This window comes from Misgurnus anguillicaudatus, chromosome 24, assembly GCF_027580225.2.
Source record: "Misgurnus anguillicaudatus chromosome 24, ASM2758022v2, whole genome shotgun sequence".
Taxonomy (NCBI): domain Eukaryota; kingdom Metazoa; phylum Chordata; class Actinopteri; order Cypriniformes; family Cobitidae; genus Misgurnus; species Misgurnus anguillicaudatus.
The window spans coordinates 1,085,968-1,110,426 of NC_073360.2; the positions used below are offsets into that span (position 1 = coordinate 1,085,968).

Genomic DNA, 24,459 nt, shown 5'->3' on the forward strand with positions numbered 1-24,459 from the left:
CAGTCTCACCAGGGCTGAAGGATGAACAGATCATTTGAACACCAGGTCTTGGCCTCTCTGTGAATTTGTGTGGCCGATCACTAAACATTTAATGGAGACAGTTATGAATGTAGCACTGTGGGCTCTTTAAAAATATTCTGTTAATGCTGATGTGGTGAAAACAAACTCACCTAAAAACGTTATTAATAACATCCCACTGCCAGAAACACACTGTTGCATCTGTTCCTGTGGACACCATGTACCTTTTGGAGCCCTTGACAAATGGAGAGAACTACGGACAGAAAGTAAGATAAATACCAAAACTGTTAGAGCAAGTGAAGATAAGAACACTATACACGAATCGAAACATGCAACTTTACACAAATATCATCAAGGCAAATTGATTCAAACAGACCATTTTTTCAAAAGCAATTTGTCATTTAAGGTGGGCTCACACTACAGGATTTTCAGCCTGTATTTACCCCGATTTTCCCTTCCTGAACATCCGAAAGAAAATTGGGGCCAGGACATCAATCAGTTTCAATGTTCGACTCAGATTATCATGTAAATCAGATTTTTTTCACTTCTAGTAGTGTTGCGCAATAAGACCCATAGTGCGATCATCCTATCGCCAGCCTGTGATATCGCCGATACATACTAGTATTGGGGGGCGATAGTTTTCACATTTATTTGTTAATTTCTTCACAAATTTTTTAATAGCCACTGGATTGGTGTTCAAAAAAGAAGCTGATTTACTTTAAGGGCAGCTGGCAACACTGTCACTGCCGCAAACTTCTAATAACCCACCCACTGGTTTTAAAACCATGCGCGCATACCCGCCTCTTTAGTGCAAGCTCATTTCCGCACGTATTAAAAGCTCAGGTGTGAGGAAAAGTCTGTGCCACCCAAATTACAAGTTCATGTGCGAGAAGGCACTCTTGCACAAAGAGATCATCTCTCGTGCAAGAAAAAGCAACATACATTGGTGTCACAAGTGCAGAAATGTTAATGTGAAACTATAATGATAATATAATGGGCAAACATGCCAGTCATCATCATAAAGGGCATCGGCCATATGTCTGACTGAGGTCTATCGACACAACCCTAACTTCAAGGCCCCCATATTACCCACAACAATATTTGAAGACCCCCCCACTCACTCCTTCCTTTATTTCTTTACCCCATTCCAGCATCTACAGCTATATTCATGGCAAGAATTGGTTAATCCATGCACAAGTTGATTCAGACAAGTTGATCCATACACAGGTTGGGGGAGGGACAAATTGGCATCTCCAATTGGAATAACTTGCAGGCTTTTGGCCTGTGGGAGGAAACCGAAGTACCCAGAGAAAAGAAAACCCACGCTGACACAGGGAGAACATCAAAACTCGACACAAAAAGGCCACCTGCCCTAGCCGGGGCTCGAACACACACTCACTCAGTTTCTATCCAATAGCAAGCCAGTACAGTAAGTCAACTGTATTTATATAGCATATATTTTACATGGCAAAGCCATCCAAAGTGCTTAATATAAAATAAACTTTAAAGGAAAAGGAACACACAACAAAACCAAAGCAAACAAGAGACAATAGCACAACAATAAAATAGAAATTAAAAAATTAAGGGGAAAAGGTATGTTTTCAACCTCGATTTAAAAATGTAATGAAGGTGCGAGGCAACAGTCTAGAGGCAATTGGTTCCCCAGACAGGGGGCAGTGATTTAGCCTGGTTCTACCAGACTCGCGTACATTTCATTTGTACGAGAGTCTGGCCTCTCTCCATTGAGAAACGTTTACTTGTAGGCGGGTTCTCTGTTAAAGTTCAACACTTTTGGATCTGCCATAGCCAATCGCTAATGTGTGGTCATGACGTATATCATGCGCATGCGTGCAACAAGAGGGGAGACGACAACAACTATTGGCTTTGCAACCCTATCGTTCGCCTTAGCCAACTCATTCACCACTAGCGAAGTGAGCTGGAAAATCAAACTTTTCCCCGAACCCTGTGGGTAGGAGGGCCACAACATCATGGCCACCAAACAAAACTTAGCAAACATTGTTCTTGCTCCGGCTTTAACTTCTGTATATTCGGCAGTTTGCAACAACGGACCGCTGCCATTACTGAACGACAACTCAAACTGACGCACAACATCAATGTCATCGTTCTCAGCCACTCCCTCTGTTGGCTGATTGGTCCTACAAAAATTTGATTTCTTGAAACACTGGAATAGACCGAAATCCCAGACGTAGTACTGAAGGAAAATGAAATTGAGCGGAAGTGCGTAGGAGGGCGCAGCCAGGCTAGCAGTGATTGACAAAGCTCTGTCACCCTTAAACCCTATTCACACAGACCTTTGGTCCCAGAAAATTCCTGTAAAATTGCCTGACAAGCGTCTGTGTGAACAAAAACTCGTTCCGTTAATCTTCTGGGATTGTTGCCGGAAAGAGGACCTAGTAAGATACGCGGGTAACCCTCTGTGTGAACAACAAGCCGGACGAATGCCGTAATGGGCGTGTCGTAGTGAGGACGCACGCATTATCACAACAAAAGTTATGGTTCAGCTCCTTAAAATGAGAGATAACATGCATATCAAAATTCACCACGAGAAATGTTGCAAACTAGATTGACGCAGTAATCAGGAAATGATAAATGAGACGCATAAACAATGACGCACGTGCCGTAGTGTGGACGCGTGTGTCATGGCAACATGAAGTTGGTTCAACTCTTTAAAATGAAGGATTTACAACATTCATGACGAGAAACGTCAGCAAACTGGACTGAAGCAGATATCAGGTAAGTTAGCTCGTCACTTACTGCGTTGAAACGGAGATCATTCAGCAGCATAAAATAATATCGCGTCACGTGCTCATTTGAGCTATAATAAACGAAAATACCCGCGTGTCATCCCAACAAGATATATCGTTCAGCTCCTCAAAATGCAGGTTTTAAATGCATATAAACAATCACGATGAGAAATGTCTGAAAACTGTATTAAAGCAGAGATCAGGGAGCTCGTCAAATATTCACTCTGAAGCTGAGATCATTCACCAGCATTAGAACGGTGCGTCACGCCCTCCTTTATAATCTTATCATAAACAAAAATGCACGCAAGTGGTTCTTCGAGGGAGAAATAATATATAATATGCAAACTTCAGACGCTGCATAGAAGAGAGGGCGGGACTTTCAATAGGTCACGTGTCTTTCCGGGACCATCACATGCCGGGTAAACTTGGCAGTGTGAATGAAAAAAAAATCTAACTATTCCGGAAAAATCCAGGATGCCTATCCAGTAGGGTTGCCGCGGTGACGTAATTTTCCCACCGGTTAATCAGCGCGTCACAAACCCGGTGAAACCGGTGTCACCGTGTGGGAGGGGCTTAAAAATGCGCATGCAGACGTGCACATTTTACTTTCACTTTTGAATTACGCAACTGTTTAAATGCAGTGCTTGCGTACGCTGCGTTAAATTGCGTATGAATTTGCATGCAATGCGAGTGCAACAGCTGGTTTAATTATAAGTGCTTGAGTCAATGTGCGCAGGTAATTCTCAAAGAACCAGCCAGTCCCAAGCAGAGCAACCGGCTACTTCTCCATAAAGCGCTGCTTGAATGATGGGTTTCTTTTTTCTCTTGATGATAAACACAACAACAAAACGATCTCGCTTATATTAAACATCATATATGTGTATTATAACAAAAACGAGTAAGCACGCGGCTTCTGCCTTCGTCTGGTCAGTCAGCTCGCCTCGCAAACTCTGACAGGAATAAATGAAATCTGACACCTGCTGCTCTGTGACGTGACGCGCGTTCAGCTTCGCTGAATTCAGGCACCAGACACATTCAGTTTGCTCTCTCTAACGAAACTAAATGATTAAATTACACGGAAATATCAAAACGACGGTGAAAGACGGTGTCGCGGTGGGCAAGTGATCTAACCGGTGAGAGGCTAAAGCACCGGTTATCACCGTTTCACCGACTATCGCGGCAAGCCTACTATCCAGTGTATTTTACGGTATTTCTGTGTGAAAAGGGCTTTAGTTTTCAAACAGGAACGAGGGACAGATAAAAGAGCCCTGTCAGCGGATCTTAAAAATCTGCAAGATGACAAAGGGATGATATGATCTATAAGATGAGATGGAGATTGATTATTAAGAGCTTTAAAAACAAACAATATAATCTTAAACTGAACTCTAAAATGGATCGGAAGCCAGTGAAGCTACGTGGTCATACTTTTTACCCAGTCAGCAGCCTTGCAGCTGCATGATATCAATGATTGAGTACAGTGAGTTACAGTAATCCAAACATGAGGTTAAAAAAAGCATCATTAACCTTTTCCAGATCTTGAAAAGACAAAAAATTATTTAAGTTTAAGAGCTAAAGCTTTACAGACACATTCTATGCACACCTGAGACTTATCTTGTAATAATATGCATAATATGTGCCCTTTAAATATATTTAATTCACCTTTAATGATCCATTAAGTTTCCCAAATACCGTGTACCGTTAGACTGGCCTGAAATTTACCAGTAACTCACCATTTTGCATATGACAAAAAGGTTCATTGTGGACCGGTCCCCAAAAAACTGTATTAAAAATGAAAGCTTTGAAAATGTTGAAGCCTTCTAACCTGTAAAGAGGTAATAGATCCACTGTGGCCCTGGAGGACTGCCACTGGGGCACAGGTTCGAAGGCACCAGACTCGAATGGTTTTGTCGCAGCTTCCGGCCGCAATAAGGGTATTCTCAAAGTTAACGGCGAGGTCAGATATCTCTGCGTGATGTCCTCTGAGAGTGGAGTGAAGCCTCCCATCAAAAGAAGACCATATCTTTACCAAAGCATCATCAGAACCCTGTGAAAAGCAGCAAACAATCAAAATTACAATCTATTCATTAGACAAAACTGTTAGAGCTCCTTGTCACAACCTCGCAAACAGCATCCAAAAGATTTTGTTGCTTACCGTAAAAATCCTGGAACCTGTTCGATCAAAGGCGATACAGTACACGGCAGACAAATGTCCCAGAATCCTCCTGTGCATTCTCATGTGTTGATAATTGCTAACAGGGTTTATAGAGCCGAAGCGCTGAGCTCCCGTCAGCTCTCTGCCTCGGCACACCTCCACTACAAGAAGAAGAAAAATTTAGCTTTTAGGACAATTCTGTGAACCATTTTACATTTAAGTAGTCTGCCTTATTAAATGCAGCCAGAGGAGACAAAACAAAAGTATTTACCTACATCACATAGGGGCAGTTTCCCAGACAGGGCTTATCCTAGTCCCAGACTAAAATGCAAGTTTGAGCTGCTTTAATTTAAAAACACCTTGTCCTGACTAATTTTAACATATATCGGTGACATTGTTTTGTCTCAAGATGCACACCTGTAGTGTTTTTTGTGAGGTATGTTTGTAAAAACGTCTTAAATGACCCAATATAAATAAGGCCTAGTCCTGGATTAGCCTAAACCCTGTCCGGGAATGTTATTCACACATCTGAAACAGACTGGATTCGATTCACGATCATTAAATCAACACAAAGGTAAGAAGTCCCGTTTATATTTTTGCATGTTGTCATCTGGACTTCTGTCACAAAATACTACATTTATGATGCTAGAGCATATGTATCTCAAAAACAGAGACCATACACTGATGCTAAACCCGTAGACCTTTTAAACGATGTATAGTAATGTTATTATTATTAATGTTTGTAGACAGTAGGCCAGGGTTCACACTAAATCTTACCCTGGAGGGCCAGAGCACTACAGAGTTTAGCTCCAACCCTGATCAAACACACCTGAGCAAGCTAATCAAGGTCTTCATGATCACTAGAAAATCACAGGTGGGTAAGTTTGATTAGGGTTGGACCTAAACTCTGTAGTGCTCCAGCCCTCCAGGGTAAGATTTGGGGAACCCTGCAGTAGGCTATTTAGATATTGTTAGCAGTGTTAAAAAAACTGACGTCATCCCGTCCCCGAGCAGAAGTGATCAGTTTGAATCTGCTGAATAATTTGAACTTTTTCTTCACACACCATAATTAACTTGTCAGAGTGGATGTAAGCAAAATTTTAAAACCGCCAGAACAACAAGCAGTGAGTGAACAGAGACTTACAAATGTAAATAACGCGCAGCTGAAAACTATATTATCATTTGTCTGTCATGAGAAGGCTGAACAAAGTGGAGTGGACTTTGATCTTTTTAACTTTGCACACATTTTTTATGCTCAACCATTAACATTAGTCACTAACTAAAGTGAAAGAGTAAAAAGCATAATAGGTCCTAAATATCTAAACATAAACAACAGATTGTTGCAGGAACTCACCTATATTTGGAGCATCCCTGCATCTTAAAGGCCACTCTGGTGGTCGTCCTCTGTGAAGGGCTGCGAATGTGGAAGCTTTCCATCTACTATTGCCACATTCTAGAAATGGCGAAGGGGGCAAATATTGGTCAATCTAGGCACAGATACTTAAAATCACAAGAAGGACAATGGGGCATAGCGATCCAGCATGGTCTCACCTTTTGATGTTCGCAGTAAAGAGTGTTTCCCAGCTCCGAGTAGCGAATGCACTCCTGGCACACCAGACGGAACCTCTCGGTCCAGAATTGGGCCGATCTGCTTGCATATCTGCAGCAGGTGGTCTGGTGCAATGTGTCTGTTGGCAGCAACCTTAAAAGAATAAAGAACATTTAGTGGAGAGAAAAAAAGGGTTTCAAGCATTCTTAACTAATTTACTTTTTATTTTGCTTCGTGGTTTTACATAAACAGCATAAACTGCCTTCACAGAACATTTTACTTCCAAAATATCCATGTGAAACAGGAAATTACATTTAGAAAGGTAAGTTCGGACCTGACTTTATCAACTGTGATTTGACGGGTGGTCAGGATCTCAGACAAGTAGAGACTGTTATTTGTTTGCGTTATATATATATATATATATATATATATATATATATATATATATATATATATATATATATATATATATATATATATATATATATATATATATATATGAAGAGTTTGGTTCCAAAACGCAATAAACGCCATTTTTGAAAAAAATGAGTTACTGCCAAAATCAGTATTATATCAGGTCAGTAGTTAAAAGTAAATAATTAATTTTACGCAAAATCCAATACCCGCCGTGATATTCTGTCATCTTTTCTCCCTTTTTTCCCAAAATGCGACAAACGCCACTGCTGCTTTTTTACAGAATGCAATAAATCCATTTCTGATATTACAGCGGACCATTCACGCAATGTAAACAAACATGGCGGCGCGCTGAGTACACGGAGTCCTAGTTTTCCTCATCTACTTTGTACTTCGTGATCAACAAACAAAACAAAATAATACTTAAATAGCATTGCCAAACCTGTGATGGTTTTCTGTGACGGGAAAGAAACGTAAGCCATCAACAGCTAATAATTTCCGCGAGAGGCACCATTGTGTTCTTAATATAACGAAGTAAGTGTTTTGGTTAATGCCATTAATGTTTATTTTTTAATCATTGTATACCACTAATCAACTAAATAAATATAAAATGGTAAAGATGAATGCACATTTATACATTGATTTAATAGATTTATAGCCTTTTGAAATAAAAAACTGTCATGGATTTATTGCATTTTGTGGAAAAAAGAATTCGTTTTTATAATAAATCTTTGAAAATCAAGTTATGGATTTGAATTTTTTATGTTTTTATAACCTAAAGATGCTATGTGAAAGTGTGTAACAGAAAATACTGGTTTTCATCTTGTCACTTTCTTGGTATAGAAAACACGTTTTTACCGAAATTTGTCAAAATGGATTTATTGCGTTTTGGAACCAAACTCTTCATTTGTATATATATATATATAGGGGAGAGCGGGGTATGTTGTCACAATTTTCACACTGTCTAACATTTACTGAGCACCATACATCAAAATGGTATAAATCTCATACCAAATGAAAGAAGGAAGTCTTGGGCACATATGTTGTATTCATAACATCTTTATATCTTATCTCATTACAGAGTTGTAGACTGTTGAATAGTGACTGTGCACTTGTGACAATTTGCCCCATCGGAGGGTAAGTTGTCACACTAGGGCGGGTAAGTTGTCACACTAGATTATCTAAAAATAAGAACACAACTACTTAATTGTGAATATTGATTTTAATTTTTAAACTCAAACCAAACTGGAAATATAAACATCCGTGCCTGGAGAATCTGGAAAAACAATTATTTCAATCCAAATAATGCACATTTCAATTAAGTGGCAAGACCACTTTACTTTGAACTTTGGTTCAAATGTTCTATGGCTTTCACATAAAACCAGATAACTGAATGGAACGCTGCAGATAACTTGCTTAACTTAACATGTTTAACCTCTGAACAAAACAGATGCCCTGTATGACTAATAGGACTCATCTCCAGAATCACAATTCTGACACACATAAATTGCCTGGCCTGAGGTGCAAGCATCATGGGCCCAATTGTTGCATTTTACACATTTTACCCAGGTCTCCTTTGGACGACTCTTTCAAAATGGCTCTACACAGACGAGGCAGAAGCACTCTTCATCATCTGATGATGACTCTTGCATGATTTTTCTTCTTTTAGCTGCCTTGTTTTTCATAGGTCCAGATTTCTGCTTCCCTTTCTTTTGAAACAGCTTTTTGCTAGATTGAGGCTTATTCTTTTCTATATCATGTTTTCTGAGCATGTTCGATGTGTTTGTTTGTACAGGGGCAAGTTGTCAGATGTGACGACTTGCCCCAAAGTCATTGAGACAACTTGCCCCATACTTACTTGTGTGCTAATGTTGTCTAAATCTCAAGTTTAGCTCATCATATCACTTTAGCTAAAGTATCAAAAGACACTTTACGGTCTCCTCTATTTTGTGCAAAATAATCATTTTAAACATTCACACCTAACAAAGTTGTATTGCATAAAATGTAAAGTGATTTTTTTTTACTTTTTAAGCAGAAAAATAAGAAAATTGTGCTAACCTCAGATTACAGTGATCTTGACCACATGTGAACAGGAAGTTCACTATAGAAGAAGAAGTCACATAAAGTGGCTATTTGATTTTTGAGATAGAGCCTCTAGTGTTGGAGTTATTAACAGTGTGACAACTTACCCGTGTGACAACTTACCCCGCTCTCCCCTATATATATATATATATATATATATATATATATATATATATATATATATATATATATTTTAAACCTTTGCCGGGAGTTTGACTGATGCGAGCGAAGCTGATCTTTATCTGCTCTCTTATAATACAGTAACACATATGGGAAGAAAGACGAGCTGCAGGTGAAAAGTGTGCGTCTAGGTGAAGAAAGAAACTACTTCAAACTATGGCTGTCACATTAATAATCTGATTTCTATAGAGAAACATTTAGTATGACTGCATGTTCATACATATATTCATAGATATAAAAGAATTATAAAATGAGAGAAGCGCAGTAAGGCACTATCTTTGTAAAACTGCTTTGAAACAACACGAGTTAAGTACTGTAGGTCTGAAAGAGATGGATTGTATGCCTTCCCCAAATGTTAATAAATGAATGGCAAAAACAACTTTTACAACACTGTCCATTCAATGTGCAATAAACAGGTAATAATGTTACCAAAAACTAAACAAAAATGTCATTAAAAAATTTCCTGTGTCATGATACGAATCGTATCATGGCCTTATATCGGAAAATTGTTGGCGATACACAGCTCTATGTGCCATTGCTATTTCGGACTATACAGTACGACTGAAAATACCTGTGGTGTTCCAATAATATTTTCTCATGGTCGCACAGTGCGATGGACCCGCTTACAGCTCATAAACCATTCAATCGCACATTAAAAACTACAACTCCCAAATGTGCTGACACATAGCAACAGTGATTTTTCGCTGAATGAAAACGGGCAACAACGTAAACACTTACACTGTTCAATTAAAACCTGAAATAATTAAAACTGGTTTGCATCCTACATGATGCAAAAAATATTTTCTCTCTCTTGGAACCCCTGCCTGGCTGGACAGAAAAATGCATTGCATTTGGTGCAGATGATGCATCTGTAAATATGGGAATCTGTGGTGGAGTAATTGATCTTTTACAGAGATGATGATGATGATTCACTACATGCCAGTACTGTCTCTGTACTGTTACATCAACATTCATAATGGAGAATGTTTGTTTTTGCTTAACAGGTTAGAGTTGGTGATTCTCAACTTGCAGTTGCAAAAAACTGATTAGAAAGAAGTGTATGATCTTCTTTATCCAAGTTGGACAAATGTCTTCAAGGACTACTCAAATATACATTGTGAATTTGTGCATCTGAAACGGGTTTTGTGAGAAGAGAAATGCATCCTCTTATTTGTAAGTCACTTTGGATAAAAGTGTTTGCTAAATGAATAAATGTTCATGTAAACCAGTCAAACTGTTTTTTAAACTGAATATATTAAAGCAAACTTCTGTCATGTCTCACACCATTTTCCTGAATTCTGTCATAATTGATAAGCTCAGATTTTCACACCATCCCTCATTTGTTCCTGTTATATTGTGAAACATTATTTTGTCTCTAAAAAATGTACTTAAATTGTCAATGCTCCAAAACATGCACATGCGCTCCAAAAATAAAAAGGTACGTAGAGCCTTGCAATTCGGCATTTTGTCAGATAATCAACCACAAACTACTGTTAAACTGGCTATGCAATTTAAATACTCATTTGCAATAGTTACTTGTTATCACAATGTTACACTGTACGAACATGATCCCAGCTAAAAGTCAATGTCACACTGTGGGATCTCGGTTGTCACACTGTACAAAAATAAAGACTTTAATAACAAAGCTAAACAAAAAGACTCGTCCAGAGTTTTTTCTTATAGTGAAACTTGCAGTCTCAAAACCTGCCTTTCAAAACCTTGGACATTGCCAGAATTTTATCGAAGGAAAACTTGACTGTAATAGTGATGATCACAGTTTTACCCATACACTAAATCTGACAGAAACCGTGGCGCTTACCAAACGTTATGTTGTTACAACACTATTACGCTACCTATGGTGACTTACTAAATGTGATGTTAAAAGTGCATACTTATTTTGCTTTTTAATGATTGTAATCGTGAACAGAGAGCTACATAGCTTTACAAAAACAGCGTTGCACCTCAATATTGTGATTCTCAGTCTTGATCAAAAGATGAGGCAGTACTTTCAGTTTTACAATCTGTATGTTATTAAAGCATATTGCAAACCTTCTATCGGCTTTTGTCTGAAATCAACACAACATTGATTTGGTTGATGTGGGACATATTAAAATGGGGCGGGTCTTTGCAAAAGATCCATTAATACAAATATCTAGGTAAATAAATACGATAGCACATTATTGTAGGCTACTTGCTTTTCTTTTTGGATAACAGTCCACACAGAAATATAATTTTTGTGACTATCTGTCATATGATATTTCATTAAAAGACCAGAACCAATGAGATTTGAAGCAAGACCGTATTTGAATGTAGCACTGATGTATGTTTGTCTTGGATTTATTTTTACTATACATAATTTCTTTATAAAATATCTACATTTATCAGTCATTTGGGTTATTTTTATGATGGATGCAGGTGCTTTTTTGGAACTTTAAATGTTAAGCATTTTATAAGATTAAAATAAAAAGACTACAAATTAGTAATTGAAAAAAATATTTGTATTCAGTTGAAGAAAGTCATATTCATCTGGGATAGCGGGTGAGTAAATGATGAAACGATTTTTATTTTTTTGTTTAACTAATCATTTAAATGTTTACTCACTGCAATCCTAAAGTAGCTGACCGGTGGTAATAATGGCCCTTCAGCACACATAAATACGACGGCTGTCTCGTGTGGTTAAGTGCAAAGAGTTTATGCAAAACAAGCCTGTTTATTAGCCAATCAACGCGCAGGTCGCATGCAAAATAAAAAGCCGACTGCGAATCCAAATAGCTGATTGGAAGGTTCAACATTCTGACGTAGCCACAACCCAAAGAGGCCCCACCCTAACTGCAATACACCACTGACTGAATAATAGGAAAGCAGTCAAAACACAAAATCCAGCTTTGTGCGTTATAGAAACAACAATATAACGTACATCCCGACTGAAGCTGTCAAATACTGAACTTGCTAAGTAAACGAAAATGAAACCTTATAACTGTGCCTACCAGTAGTTTATATTACATCTTTAACAAAATAAACACGTGCAAGAATAAACAACATGCCATTCACATGCTAAAAAAAATCAAAACACTTACCAAATCTTCATAAGATCGTGGGTGCTCATTTCCTTTCCAATCCAATCGGCGTGGAAGGAGCTATCAAAAAGCCGGGTAAAAATGGAAAAAAATAGAGAAAACAAATTAATAATATTAATATTTTGCCAGAATATGCAATTATTAGAAGGCGATATGCATTATCAGTATCCAGATTCATATCTAAATCCAAAAGGAAGTATTCGTAAAGATATAAAGGATGAAGAAGTATAACACACCTGATTCTACGGTGGCCGTCAGGGGTCACTGGCTTGCAATGAAAGAAAACACATGCAAATAGAAAAAACACCAGCAAATCAAGAAAACATCTTCATCAGTTTGACAACACATGCGCTGCAGATATCGCAACACATCCAAATACAGAAACGCGTTGCAAATATCACAACACGACCAAAAACAGAAACGCGTTCCAAATCTCACAACACATCCAAATACAGAAACGCGTTGCAAATTCTTACAACACGACCAAAAACAGAAACGCGTTCCAAATCTCACGACACAACGGAAGTGTTTCAGGGGGGTCACAAAAAGTGATGCACCGGTCTGAGAAGTGTTTTCGGTTTACATTCAATTCGTCCGTGGAGCTTTTGTGAGTTTACATCGATCAAATGTAAGTTTTTCTTGTTTATTTTAATATCCTAATTGCATATTTTTTAGCCTTTCTATTATTATTAGCCTATAGACTCAAATAACTTGACGAAATACATAATAAACTGTAAAACGTTGTGTTAGCTGGCTTAGTTACACAAATGTCACTAGATAGTGTTCTAAGAGGACAATAAATACCACATTCTTCATTAAAACAAGTAAAAATAACGTGTGTTTCTATGGGAGGTTTTTGTGCTAATAATAGCTTATTGAATGTCTAACCAAACGTCTTGTGTGTGTGTGTGTTTTATTTTCAGGCAGCAACATACTGTTTATAACTATATATAATAGTGTTAATTCAAGTTGTTTTTCATGTTTTGTTTGCACATTTGTCAGTTTTATATCATCTCTTTTATTATGTCTCAAGCTTGTTTGTTTTGTGTTGTGTGCTGTGTGATTTTGCGAGTGGTTGGCATGGTTGTTCTGTGTTTTGTCTTTTTGTTCTTCTGGGAGGGCTGGAGGGCCTGTTTTGGCATTGGGGGAGTCCTGACCAGATGCATAGTGTGATATGGTAGCATGATTTAAATGAACGGCAAGAGCCTGTAGAGAGGGATATAGTCTACTGAGAGGAACACAGTACAGAAAGGAGCCGGTTCCATTGTTAAAATGCCCACTTATACCAAACTGTTTCCACCTACATCCTCTGGCAATACATACAGAAGTGTAAGCTACAGGACGTAAAGATTGAGGAACCGTTTTATCCAGCAGCCCTCAGTGTTCAATATGTCAAAAACATTAATTGACCCCAATATCACTGTCATTATTTTAATCTCTACACAAACATTAGTTTAATACTGCAGGTTTTGATACACATAGTCATAGCGTAGTGGTTAGAGGGTTGGACTTGTAACCCGAAAGTTGCCAGTTCCAGTTTCCGTCTCTGCCGGCAGGTTGCGACTGTGATGTCCTTGAACAAGGCACATTAAACCCAATTGCTCCCCGGGCACTGAAGGAATAGCTGCCCACTGCTCCATGTGTGTTCACCATTTACTGGGATGGGTTAAATGCAGAGGTCACATTTTTGAGTATGCGCTGCATACTTGGCAAGCATGTCACACTTACACTGCACAGACAACATTATATTGTATAACAGGTTTCTTTCTAGTTTATTATTTTAATGACAACCACAGTTTAATGTAATGTGGCAATAAAAAGGAAGAATGTCATTGTACAGGTATCTATACATATGAAAATAAAGGCTTTAAACTTCAAATGCATTTTTCATTTGCATATTTAAGAGAGAATATTTAAAATAATTTCTTTGATTCCTTTAAAAACACTCTTTCATTTTAGGGAAGAAAAGGAAACAGCAAGATTTATAATCTTAAAATGTAAGTAATTTGATAAAAATAGAAAATAACCTACCAAGGATGATAGAAAAGAAACAGTTTTGTTACTGTATTTGCATATAGCCATGGTATTTGTAGTAAACAAATAGGCAATCAATCAGCTTTACTGCAAGTTTTTTAACAGCATTGTCCTTTACGAGAAGTTCTAAGCAGGAACTAAAAAGAAGTATCAACATTGTAAGATGTTATAGTAACTGTATTATTCATTCAAATAAAAGTCATACAGTACATGTCAAAGCGATAAGATTGATGTTCTGGTTGTAGTTAGCTTCACTACATTTAAGGTTTAGCTGGTTGAGGTGGCTAAATATGGAGCAGATTCCAGTAAGAAAATCAGGAGAGGAATCTTTGAACAAGATGTTTAATGTCAATCCAATTTATGCATCTTCATATGCAGCTGATATGATATGAAATACAATGCAGTGGTCTACAAAGAATCAAGAGAAATAATTACAAATAATCACCATTCTCAGATTAACATTAACATTGTAAATCTGTATGACCAGATTATCACCTACCAGCATCTAAAACTGTCACAAGTTGAGCTACAAAACATAAGCTGTTACTAATGAAAAATACAAAGAATGGCCCTGATGCTTAACTTTCACTTAAAATTGTGTTACAATTATAAAACGTGTTATTTGTTATATGTTATGTTGTTTTAAGCTAGTAATGTTTTTTTTTTTAATGCAATTTAATTTTTATTTAGTTTGCAGTAGAAATCTTGCTCTGGAATAGATACAATGATAGACCAGTCTGACACAAGCCCCAAGCTCAAATTTAAAGCTACCTAACAAAACTCTGGTTAATTTTGGTGCGTTAGTTTGTCAAATGTGAAAAGGAAGGCAGTGGTGTTCCTCTCAGTAGACTTTATCCCTCTCTACAGGCTCTTGCAGTTAATTTCTATCATGCTACCATATCACACTGCATCTGCTCAGGATGCTCTCAATGTAATAGCAGGTCCTTTAGCTTTCCTAGAAGAATAAAAAGACAAAATACAGAATAATTATGTTAACTATTCGTAAAATCACATAGCACACAATATAAATTAAACAAGTTTCAGACGTTAATAAAAGAGATGATATAAAACTGATAAATGTGTAAATAAAATATGAAAAACAACCCGAACCAACACCACTATATACAGTTACAAACAGCACGTTCGCTGCCTGAAAATAAAACACACACACACAAGACGTTTGGTTAGACATTCAATAAGCTATTATTAGCACAAAAACCTCCCATAGAAACACACGTGTACACACACACACACGTTATTTTTACTTGTTTTAATGAAGAAAGTGGTATTTATTGTCCTCTTAGAACACTATCTAGTGACATTTGTGTAACTAAGACAGCTAACACAACGTTTCACAGTTTATTATGTATTTCGTCAAGTTATTTGAGTCTATAGGCTAATAATAATGGAAAGGCTAAAAAAATATGCAATTAGGATATTAAAATAAACAAGAAAAACTTACATTTGATCGATGTAAACTCACAAAAGCTCCACGGACGAATTGAATGTAAACCGAAAACACTTCTCAGACCGGTGCATCACTTTTTGTGACCCCCCTGAAACACTTCCGTTGTGTTGTGAGATTTGGAACGCGTTTCTGTTTTTGGTCGTGTTGTAAGAATTTGCAACGCGTTTCTGTATTTGGATGTGTTGTGAGATTTGGAACGCGTTTCTGTTTTTGGTCGTGTTGTGATATTTGCAACGCGTTTCTGTATTTGGATGTGTTGCGATATCTGCAGCGCATGTGTTGTCAAACTGATGATGATGTTTTCTTGATTTGCTGGTGTTTTTTCTATTTGCATGTGTTTTCTTTCATTGCAAGCCAGTGACCCCTGACGGCCACCGTATGATTCTCCTCCAGCTCACACACAAGAGCCTGCAACAAATGATGTTGACTTCCGATCAGTGCTCTGATCCAAATGAACATCCTTTTAAATAAAATCTTTTAAAAGTATCAAAGACTGAAGACAACTTACCTCGGCCGCTTTCCGACATGGCCCCGTGCTCAAAAAGCGCGATATCAAGTAATACAACTCTGCGAATGAACCACGTGAGGTTGTAAATATTCACGAAACATAACCTATAAAAGTAGCCCCTAATATTATTTATCAAGTGTTACTTTTTGTGTCTTACCCGATTCCAAAGGCGAAAGACTGCCGTTTCTGGCTGCACTATCGGCCATACCTCAACGTAAGTGTTATCAGAGCACAAACTTTATGTGTAGTTTGTAAATTAAATAATTATTTAATAAATGTCGATTGTACGCTTCGTACCCCTCCACGATTGCTCCCGCTTTCTGTTCGGCCAGTTTTCGGTCGCCATTGAAAGTATGAGGCCTGAGCTCATAGCTACTTCCGCCTTAACGCCGGAAGTGGGGGGTGTCTCACTGCTCGTCTTCTTCTTCGGCAAAGCAAAAGCCACACGGACGTAATAGATTTAATCTTTGACGTTGATTATGTCATTGTTAAACTAAGTGTTTGTTTGTCGAAACTTTACAGAAAAGCGAAAACCCGCGTTTGTGTTCAAACGAGGTCAAATGACTAGCTCGTGACGTCAACCGTGAATGGCGACCGAGTAACCGTTTATCTTTTGTTTATGGGACAAATGAATAATCACTACAATTTACTAATAAAACACACACGATGATATGATAATGTTTTGCATTTGTCTACATCAGTTTTGGGTTGCCATCGGAAATATGAGCTGGAATAAACATGCCATGATAGATCAAAATAATAAGACAATTCATCTGTCTTTCACCATAACTTGGAAGTTAGCTCAGGGGAAAGGTATCAGTTTTTTAAGGAAATTGAAATTTAATTTGTGATATTTTGCTATCTAATGCAAGGATATTTCTACATTTTTAAGTGTGGGCTATGTTACTACTAGACCAATACATGTCACCAAATACAGGTTTTTACATTTCATTTTCAAATATTAGGCAAATAATTTATTTGATCATCCAATCAGGCTCATGTAAAACAATTTCTAGATGTCCTAAGATTTTAAAATGACACCCATGTGATAAAGTTACATGCATTTGTATATGTTTAGTTTTTCTTCTCATCTACAAAGACACATCTAAAACTACACAAAACTGTCCATTGATGGAAACAATGCTGATATTTCAAAATAAGATGTTTCATCAGTTTCTCCTCTTAAATGCCTTTAAAGGCATTTGGTCATAAGCAATTGGAATATACCACTTTTATATTTTGTTATCTAATGCAATATGTCATACTTCATATAATTGTACAATTGTTAAGTCCTTTTGGGACAGATTGTATGAGTGGTTGGAGACAAAAAAAAATGGAATACCTGCCTTTGAATATCATAGTGTTAAATTTGGGGTCTTTTTGGACAACAAAGACATTGAATTTTTGTGCAATGTGTTGATTGTAGCCAAATTTTACCTACACAAATGTAGATTTGTTAAAGTTTCTCCTTGTTTTGAAGCATTTAAAAATGACTATAATTTTATTTAATTCCATAAAACAACTAAAAATGAGGAGTGCCTTAAAACCCTCTAAATTTCTTGCAAAACATATGGATTAACCCCAATTATTATTAAAATGATTCAATAATAAATAGTCATACTTCATTTTTACATCAAGCATGTTTTCTGGGACCAGCAGTTTTACTGGACTGTGAATTTAAATTAGTTGTCAGTGTACCGTTTTAGCACAAGGTCTTTCCCCTAATAGTAAAAATGAAAAACACAATGTTTTAATGAAACATCAGGTTTATACACATTATTTAGAGTAATCACACACAGAGATCAATTTCTATCTATTCCAAAGAGTCTGTTTAACTACATAAACATAAAACTGGGATAGGCAGCAGCACTATAAAAAGCAAAATACACAACTGATTTGGATCTTGGGAGTCTACTAGCATATTTTCACATCTATGGTTTGCGTCTTTAAACATTTGCTGTTTACACTACAAAACAAAAAAACTTGATGAAATTACAACCATTTTATTGGTATTTTACAACAATCATTACAGATACTACATAAAAACAGAAATAAAACCACAAAACTGTACAGTTGTATTTTTAACCTAAAACATGTTACTGCTGCCATGTTTACAAATGAACATACACTAATTTTTATATCATCAGCAGCAGCGGCCTGCATGTTTAAAACTGTGGCACAGTTGTGTTATTACTTTTCCTAATGCTATTCCATTTCTCATCCTTTTAAAAAGTACCACCACATACTGTAAATAGAAAATATATAAACCTTTTCACAGCAGCCATATAACATTTTTGCGGTACTATCACCAAAGCCAAAAGTCATTGTAGATATCTAATGAATGTTCCAGTACTAGTGAGCAGGCTTTAATCCATAAAATACAGCTTAAAATCAGTTCCAGCACCCCAGAAACAAGCGCAATACTTGAATTTCAAAATACAGTAAAGGCTACATACCCATTTATCTCATATCAGCTGAGGAATGTTAGTCTCAAACAAACTCTTCCAGTTTCAATTCAAAGACCTAAGAAATTTCTATTTTAAATCATTTGATGAGATACAGCATGCTATCCGTCAACACCTGCCCAAATCCCAATTATTTTTTTACAAAACAGAACAAAAACAAACAAAAAAAATTGACAGGAATAATACAAAGTAACAGGAAGGATTTTTGTTGTTTCATGATTGTGAATCTTCTTCGGGAGACATTGGGAATGAAATACTTCTAATGTTTTTCTTGATTTTTTTTTTAATAAAATGAGTTTTTAATATTGAACTAAAAAACATGCTTTCTTAGAAAATAGTCATAAAAAATATTCCTCTGTATTGTACAAGAAAAGAGGTATGGGAGCTCTGGTGTTATTTAGCAGCTCTCTTTCTGGTCTATTTCTCCTCATTATTTCTCCTCTCCATCAGCGTTTGCTCCTTCAATGAAACAAAAAATAACTTTTTAATTAAATTAACACACACAGCAACAGATAAAATTACTGTGTACTAGACAACAAGTCCAGGTAGATACTGGTCAGATGTAAACACAGGTACAGATTAAGCACTTCCCGTTTCAGGTTTTCAGTTGCTTTTTGATTTTACATATGAGGAGCTTAGATGCAATAGCCGCTAATACCTCCTCCTCCAAAAGAGATGATGATGTTAACCAAATACTTTTGACACATCATACACGTTCAGCAAATATGTTCGCTTCTAATCCAATTAATCACAGCCTCATGGCATTTAGAAATACGTTTTTTTGCAGAAACCATTAGGAGTCTGATAAAAAAAGATAATTTACAAGAAAACATGCACTTTTTTGTCATTTTGATTCAGTTCTAAATGTTCCATTGGTTGCATTTTGTTTTAATTTTAATTTAATTTGTGATATTTTGCTATCTAATGCAAGGATATTTCTACATTTTTAAGTGTGGGCTATGTTACTACTAGACCAATACATGTCACCAAATACAGGTTTTTACATTTCATTTTCAAATATTAGGCAAATAATTTATTTGATCATCCAATCAGGCTCATGTAAAACAATTTCTAGATGTCCTAAGATTTTAAAATGACACCCATGTGATAAAGTTACATGCATTTGTATATGTTTAGTTTTTCTTCTCATCTACAAAGACACATCTAAAACTACACAAAACTGTCCATTGATGGAAACAATGCTGATATTTCAAAATAAGATGTTTCATCAGTTTCTCCTCTTAAATGCCTTTAAAGGCATTTGGTCATAAGCAATTGGAATATACCACTTTTATATTTTGTTATCTAATGCAATATGTCATACTTCATATAATTGTACAATTGTTAAGTCCTTTTGGGACAGATTGTATGAGTGGTTGGAGACAAAAAAAAATGGAATACCTGCCTTTGAATATCATAGTGTTAAATTTGGGGTCTTTTTGGACAACAAAGACATTGAATTTTTGTGCAATGTGTTGATTGTAGCCAAATTTTACCTACACAAATGTAGATTTGTTAAAGTTTCTCCTTGTTTTGAAGCATTTAAAAATGACTATAATTTTATTTAATTCCATAAAACAACTAAAAATGAGGAGTGCCTTAAAACCCTCTAAATTTCTTGCAAAACATATGGATTAACCCCAATTATTATTAAAATGATTCAATAATAAATAGTCATACTTCATTTTTACATCAAGCATGTTTTCTGGGACCAGCAGTTTTACTGGACTGTGAATTTAAATTAGTTGTCAGTGTACCGTTTTAGCACAAGGTCTTTCCCCTAATAGTAAAAATGAAAAACACAATGTTTTAATGAAACATCAGGTTTATACACATTATTTAGAGTAATCACACACAGAGATCAATTTCTATCTATTCCAAAGAGTCTGTTTAACTACATAAACATAAAACTGGGATAGGCAGCAGCACTATAAAAAGCAAAATACACAACTGATTTGGATCTTGGGAGTCTACTAGCATATTTTCACATCTATGGTTTGCGTCTTTAAACATTTGCTGTTTACACTACAAAACAAAAAAACTTGATGAAATTACAACCATTTTATTGGTATTTTACAACAATCATTACAGATACTACATAAAAACAGAAATAAAACCACAAAACTGTACAGTTGTATTTTTAACCTAAAACATGTTACTGCTGCCATGTTTACAAATGAACATACACTAATTTTTATATCATCAGCAGCAGCGGCCTGCATGTTTAAAACTGTGGCACAGTTGTGTTATTACTTTTCCTAATGCTATTCCATTTCTCATCCTTTTAAAAAGTACCACCACATACTGTAAATAGAAAATATATAAACCTTTTCACAGCAATAATTTTTTTTACAAAACAGAACAAAAACAAACAAAAAAATTGACAGGAATAATACAAAGTAACAGGAAGGATTTTTGTTGTTTCATGATTGTGAATCTTCTTCGGGAGACATTGGGAATGAAATACTTCTAATGTTTTTCTTGATTTTTTTTTTAATAAAATGAGTTTTTAATATTGAACTAAAAAACATGCTTTCTTAGAAAATAGTCATAAAAAATATTCCTCTGTATTGTACAAGAAAAGAGGTATGGGAGCTCTGGTGTTATTTAGCAGCTCTCTTTCTGGTCTATTTCTCCTCATTATTTCTCCTCTCCATCAGCGTTTGCTCCCTTCAATGAAACAAAAAATAACTTTTTAATTAAATTAACACACACAGCAACAGATAAAATTACTGTGTACTAGACAACAAGTCCAGGTAGATACTGGTCAGATGTAAACACAGGTACAGATTAAGCACTTCCCGTTTCAGGTTTTCAGTTGCTTTTTGATTTTACATATGAGGAGCTTAGATGCAATAGCCGCTAATACCTCCTCCTCCAAAAGAGATGATGATGTTAACCAAATACTTTTGACACATCATACACGTTCAGCAAATATGTTCGCTTCTAATCCAATTAATCACAGCCTCATGGCATTTAGAAATACGTTTTTTTGCAGAAACCATTAGGAGTCTGATAAAAAAAGATAATTTACAAGAAAACATGCACTTTTTTGTCATTTTGATTCAGTTCTAAATGTTCCATTGGTTGCATTTTGTTTCTAAAAATTGTGTTATACTAAAAAACTGAAACAAGAAGTGGTTCTGGACCAGTGTTGTTTACATCTTGCAAAATGGTCTAATACTTACTTCATCAGCTTTAGTATCTCCATTCTCCGCAGGGGTCTTCTCCTCAGATTTAGCCTCTGGTTTGGCCTTTTCTACTGCCTTAGCCTTTTTGCCCTTTGCAGGTGCCTTCTGCAATATTCAAGAAACCTTAAATGTTGAAGCTGAAGCATATAAACCGTTCCTCTATATAAAAGTTTATTACAAAATGTACCTTTGGCTTTGGCTCCGGCTTTGACGTTTGGGGTTTCTACAAAACAGGATTCTGTGTAAGTCATGAATTGTGAAAGTTATCTATATAGATTTTTAGGAAAAATGTACTTACAGTTTGAAGTCTCTCAGACCTTCTCTTTGGCTGTTTGTTTGATGGGTGGTCAGGATTAGTTTAATGTGAATAAAGAATTATTATCATCACTGTTACAATATTGTAACAATATTACATATATGCATAAGTTAAAATTCATTTTTTTAACACAATAAATAGTGATAAACTCACCCCGGTTGCTTCAGTGCCACTGTTAGCCTGTATGCGAGAAAACATAAGCTATTAGTTAAGCATATCTGTAAACATATCCTTAGGTGTCTGTTGTCAAAGGGGGAGTGTCATACCACCACACCCCCTCCAAATTTAGTGCCACAGAAATGACACATTTTTGTAGGCCAATGCCGGAAGCGAGTTAGCATTTTGGCACTTCCGGTTCAAATTTTAAACGCATTTAATAAAGTTTGAAAGAGTTGTTGGAAGCTTGGTGGTGATGACGTTGATGTCGAGAGACAGTGGTGTAGTCCACTTGTAGCCTAAGGTTAGCTTTTCATTTCTAGTAAATGCAATTAGACATCTGTAAAGATATTTTTGGACAAAATATAAATGTGTCTTTAACTTTTGTTAAACAAAGAGCTTTTTTTGGGATAATCTTAAAGTCTATGGGGAAAAAATGAATCGGCATTTTAGTGAGGGAACCAGGGAACCGCTAACTTCCGGGTTGGCCTACAAAAATACGTCATCCCTGCGGCACTCTATTATTATGTAATTACTAAAAGTAAGGGTGGGGAAGGCGGATACATTTTTTTTTATAGTTGTACAGATATACAAAGTTGTTATATTTTATTCAATTTCAGCATTGTTTTATACCAGTTAAACTAAAGTTTGTCGGAAATGTAAAAATAAAACAAAAAACAGCAAGTTACCTGGACAGAATTAAACAATTACGACCACATGCAATTATTTTCAAAGACTTTTTATCCATGTTATCGAAATTCGCGTACCATGTTTATGGTGGGAGGAGGGGAATAGCAGCGCGGCCGTTCTCGACAAGATTCATTGAGTGTCGATCGTCAGATTCACAAAAGTAATCGATACATTCTGTCCTAACCACAAACATAATTCGGTTTTGGCATCGATTTAAAATGCATTGTAAAATGTAGGTATATTGCTAATGTAAGTTAGTAGCTAAACGCACAGAAATCTAAGTAAAAGTAACGTTAGGTGAAAACTTTCCTAAACCACTTCGCCAAATCCGCTTCAAAGGTCATGTGAAAATCAAATCGGATTAGACGAATATGCATTAAGGAATAACCCTGCAGGAAAATAAAAGTATATGAAGGCAGCCATGACACCCAACCAAGAACCATATGGAGACGAACACAGGACCAACTCCATATGTAAATTACACATAGACGCATTATGGTCAAATAAAAGTTTAAGCAAATTCATAAATAGAGTAATTGAAACAGCGAAAACATGTTCAAACGATATAAGGTTACACCCGTGTGACCATTACTTTACACATTTTAATATGACAACAAGGGGTGTTTTTTTCTACCCATGGACTCTTCACATGCATTCGACAAAACATTGCACGCTCTAAGTAAAAAGGCGCCAGATTCATGTCCAAGACTCTCATGCCCCAAAACACGTATTATAACGCATGTATCAAAGCAGTCAACATTAAAAAAACCTCCCATTAGATTACTGCATGCTATTAATAAACATACTATGACATAAAATAGAATATACAGTATTTGCAACTTAGCTTTGCTTCTTTTCGGCATTGTTGTTTCAGGCTTGTATACTTTAGGAACAAAATGTAAAAATGAAATAGCTTATAATCAAGTGTAAATTGGTCTAAAAACACTTAAGACAGTATTAATGTACTATCGGAACAGAAACTACCGTTCACCAGGCTGGATCTCCTTTTCTATTCTTTTCACTGAATCACTACACTAACGTGATGGGCACTTGCTCCCCGCCCCTTCTCGTCGCTGATTGGCTAAAATGTCTTAGCAACCACATTTCAAACCAAAGCAAAATCCGTATATGGATGGGTTAAGATGTCACTCAATTAAAATCTTGTATGTATTTTAGGTGAAGCATCTGTGTTTTTGTTGTGTATGTAAGCGCGATAACATGGTTGCATGATTATATGCATTGCTTACCATTTGAATGGATTTAAAGAAAAACACCCCCTTAAAACAAATCGTTTTATAAACACGTATTCATACAAACCTAGTATAAATTTAATTTAGACGCTATAATTAATATATATATATATATATATATATATATATATATATATATATATA

At 36.2% G+C, this 24,459-nt stretch overlaps 2 protein-coding genes across 3 annotated transcripts in view; both read right to left on the reverse strand.

Annotated features, from left to right (window-relative positions):
- brwd1 (bromodomain and WD repeat domain containing 1) overlaps window positions 1-16,850 on the reverse strand; it is a 45,492-nt gene extending 28,642 nt beyond the window's left edge. The window contains exons 1-10 of the mRNA XM_073863095.1: window positions 16,405-16,850; window positions 16,248-16,306; window positions 16,119-16,147; window positions 12,238-12,298; window positions 6,487-6,637; window positions 6,290-6,388; window positions 4,936-5,096; window positions 4,606-4,827; window positions 171-271; window positions 10-80 (exon numbers count right to left, since the gene is read on the reverse strand). Coding sequence (XP_073719196.1) covers window positions 10-80; window positions 171-271; window positions 4,606-4,827; window positions 4,936-5,096; window positions 6,290-6,388; window positions 6,487-6,637; window positions 12,238-12,298; window positions 16,119-16,147; window positions 16,248-16,306; window positions 16,405-16,453 — 1,003 coding nt within the window. The 5' untranslated portion in view covers window positions 16,454-16,850. The remainder of the gene's footprint in view (window positions 1-9; window positions 81-170; window positions 272-4,605; window positions 4,828-4,935; window positions 5,097-6,289; window positions 6,389-6,486; window positions 6,638-12,237; window positions 12,299-16,118; window positions 16,148-16,247; window positions 16,307-16,404) is intronic.
- Window positions 16,851-17,995: 1,145 nt separating this feature from the next.
- Window positions 17,996-24,112, reverse strand: hmgn1a (high mobility group nucleosome binding domain 1a). Of its 2 annotated transcripts, XM_055195607.2 has the most exons (7): window positions 24,050-24,112; window positions 23,911-23,948; window positions 22,373-22,399; window positions 22,202-22,231; window positions 22,091-22,126; window positions 21,901-22,008; window positions 21,198-21,382 (listed from the first exon to the last, which is right to left on the reverse strand). In XM_055195607.2, exons 2-7 carry the CDS (start codon window positions 23,926-23,928, stop codon window positions 21,353-21,355), a joined length of 249 nt encoding a protein of 82 aa, XP_055051582.1. In that variant the 5' UTR covers window positions 23,929-23,948; window positions 24,050-24,112; the 3' UTR covers window positions 21,198-21,352. The 2 variants fall into 2 exon arrangements, with proteins under 2 accessions (XP_073719229.1, XP_055051582.1); XM_073863128.1 differs by lacking the exons at window positions 21,198-21,382; window positions 24,050-24,112 and adding an exon at window positions 17,996-19,168 and having other exon boundaries at window positions 21,897-22,008; window positions 23,911-24,043.
- Window positions 24,113-24,459: the final 347 nt, after the last annotated feature.

Excerpts from the sequence above, each read along its gene's own strand:
- hmgn1a (XM_073863128.1), bottom strand. Across the intron at positions 22,009-22,090 it reads AGCCGGAGCCAAAGCCAAAG|AAGGCACCTGCAAAGGGCAA; the intron begins GTACATTTTGTA and ends TGAATATTGCAG. Across the intron at positions 19,169-21,896 it reads TACTAAAGCTGATGAAGTAA|CAAACGCTGATGGAGAGGAG; the intron begins GTATTAGACCAT and ends TCATTGAAGGAG.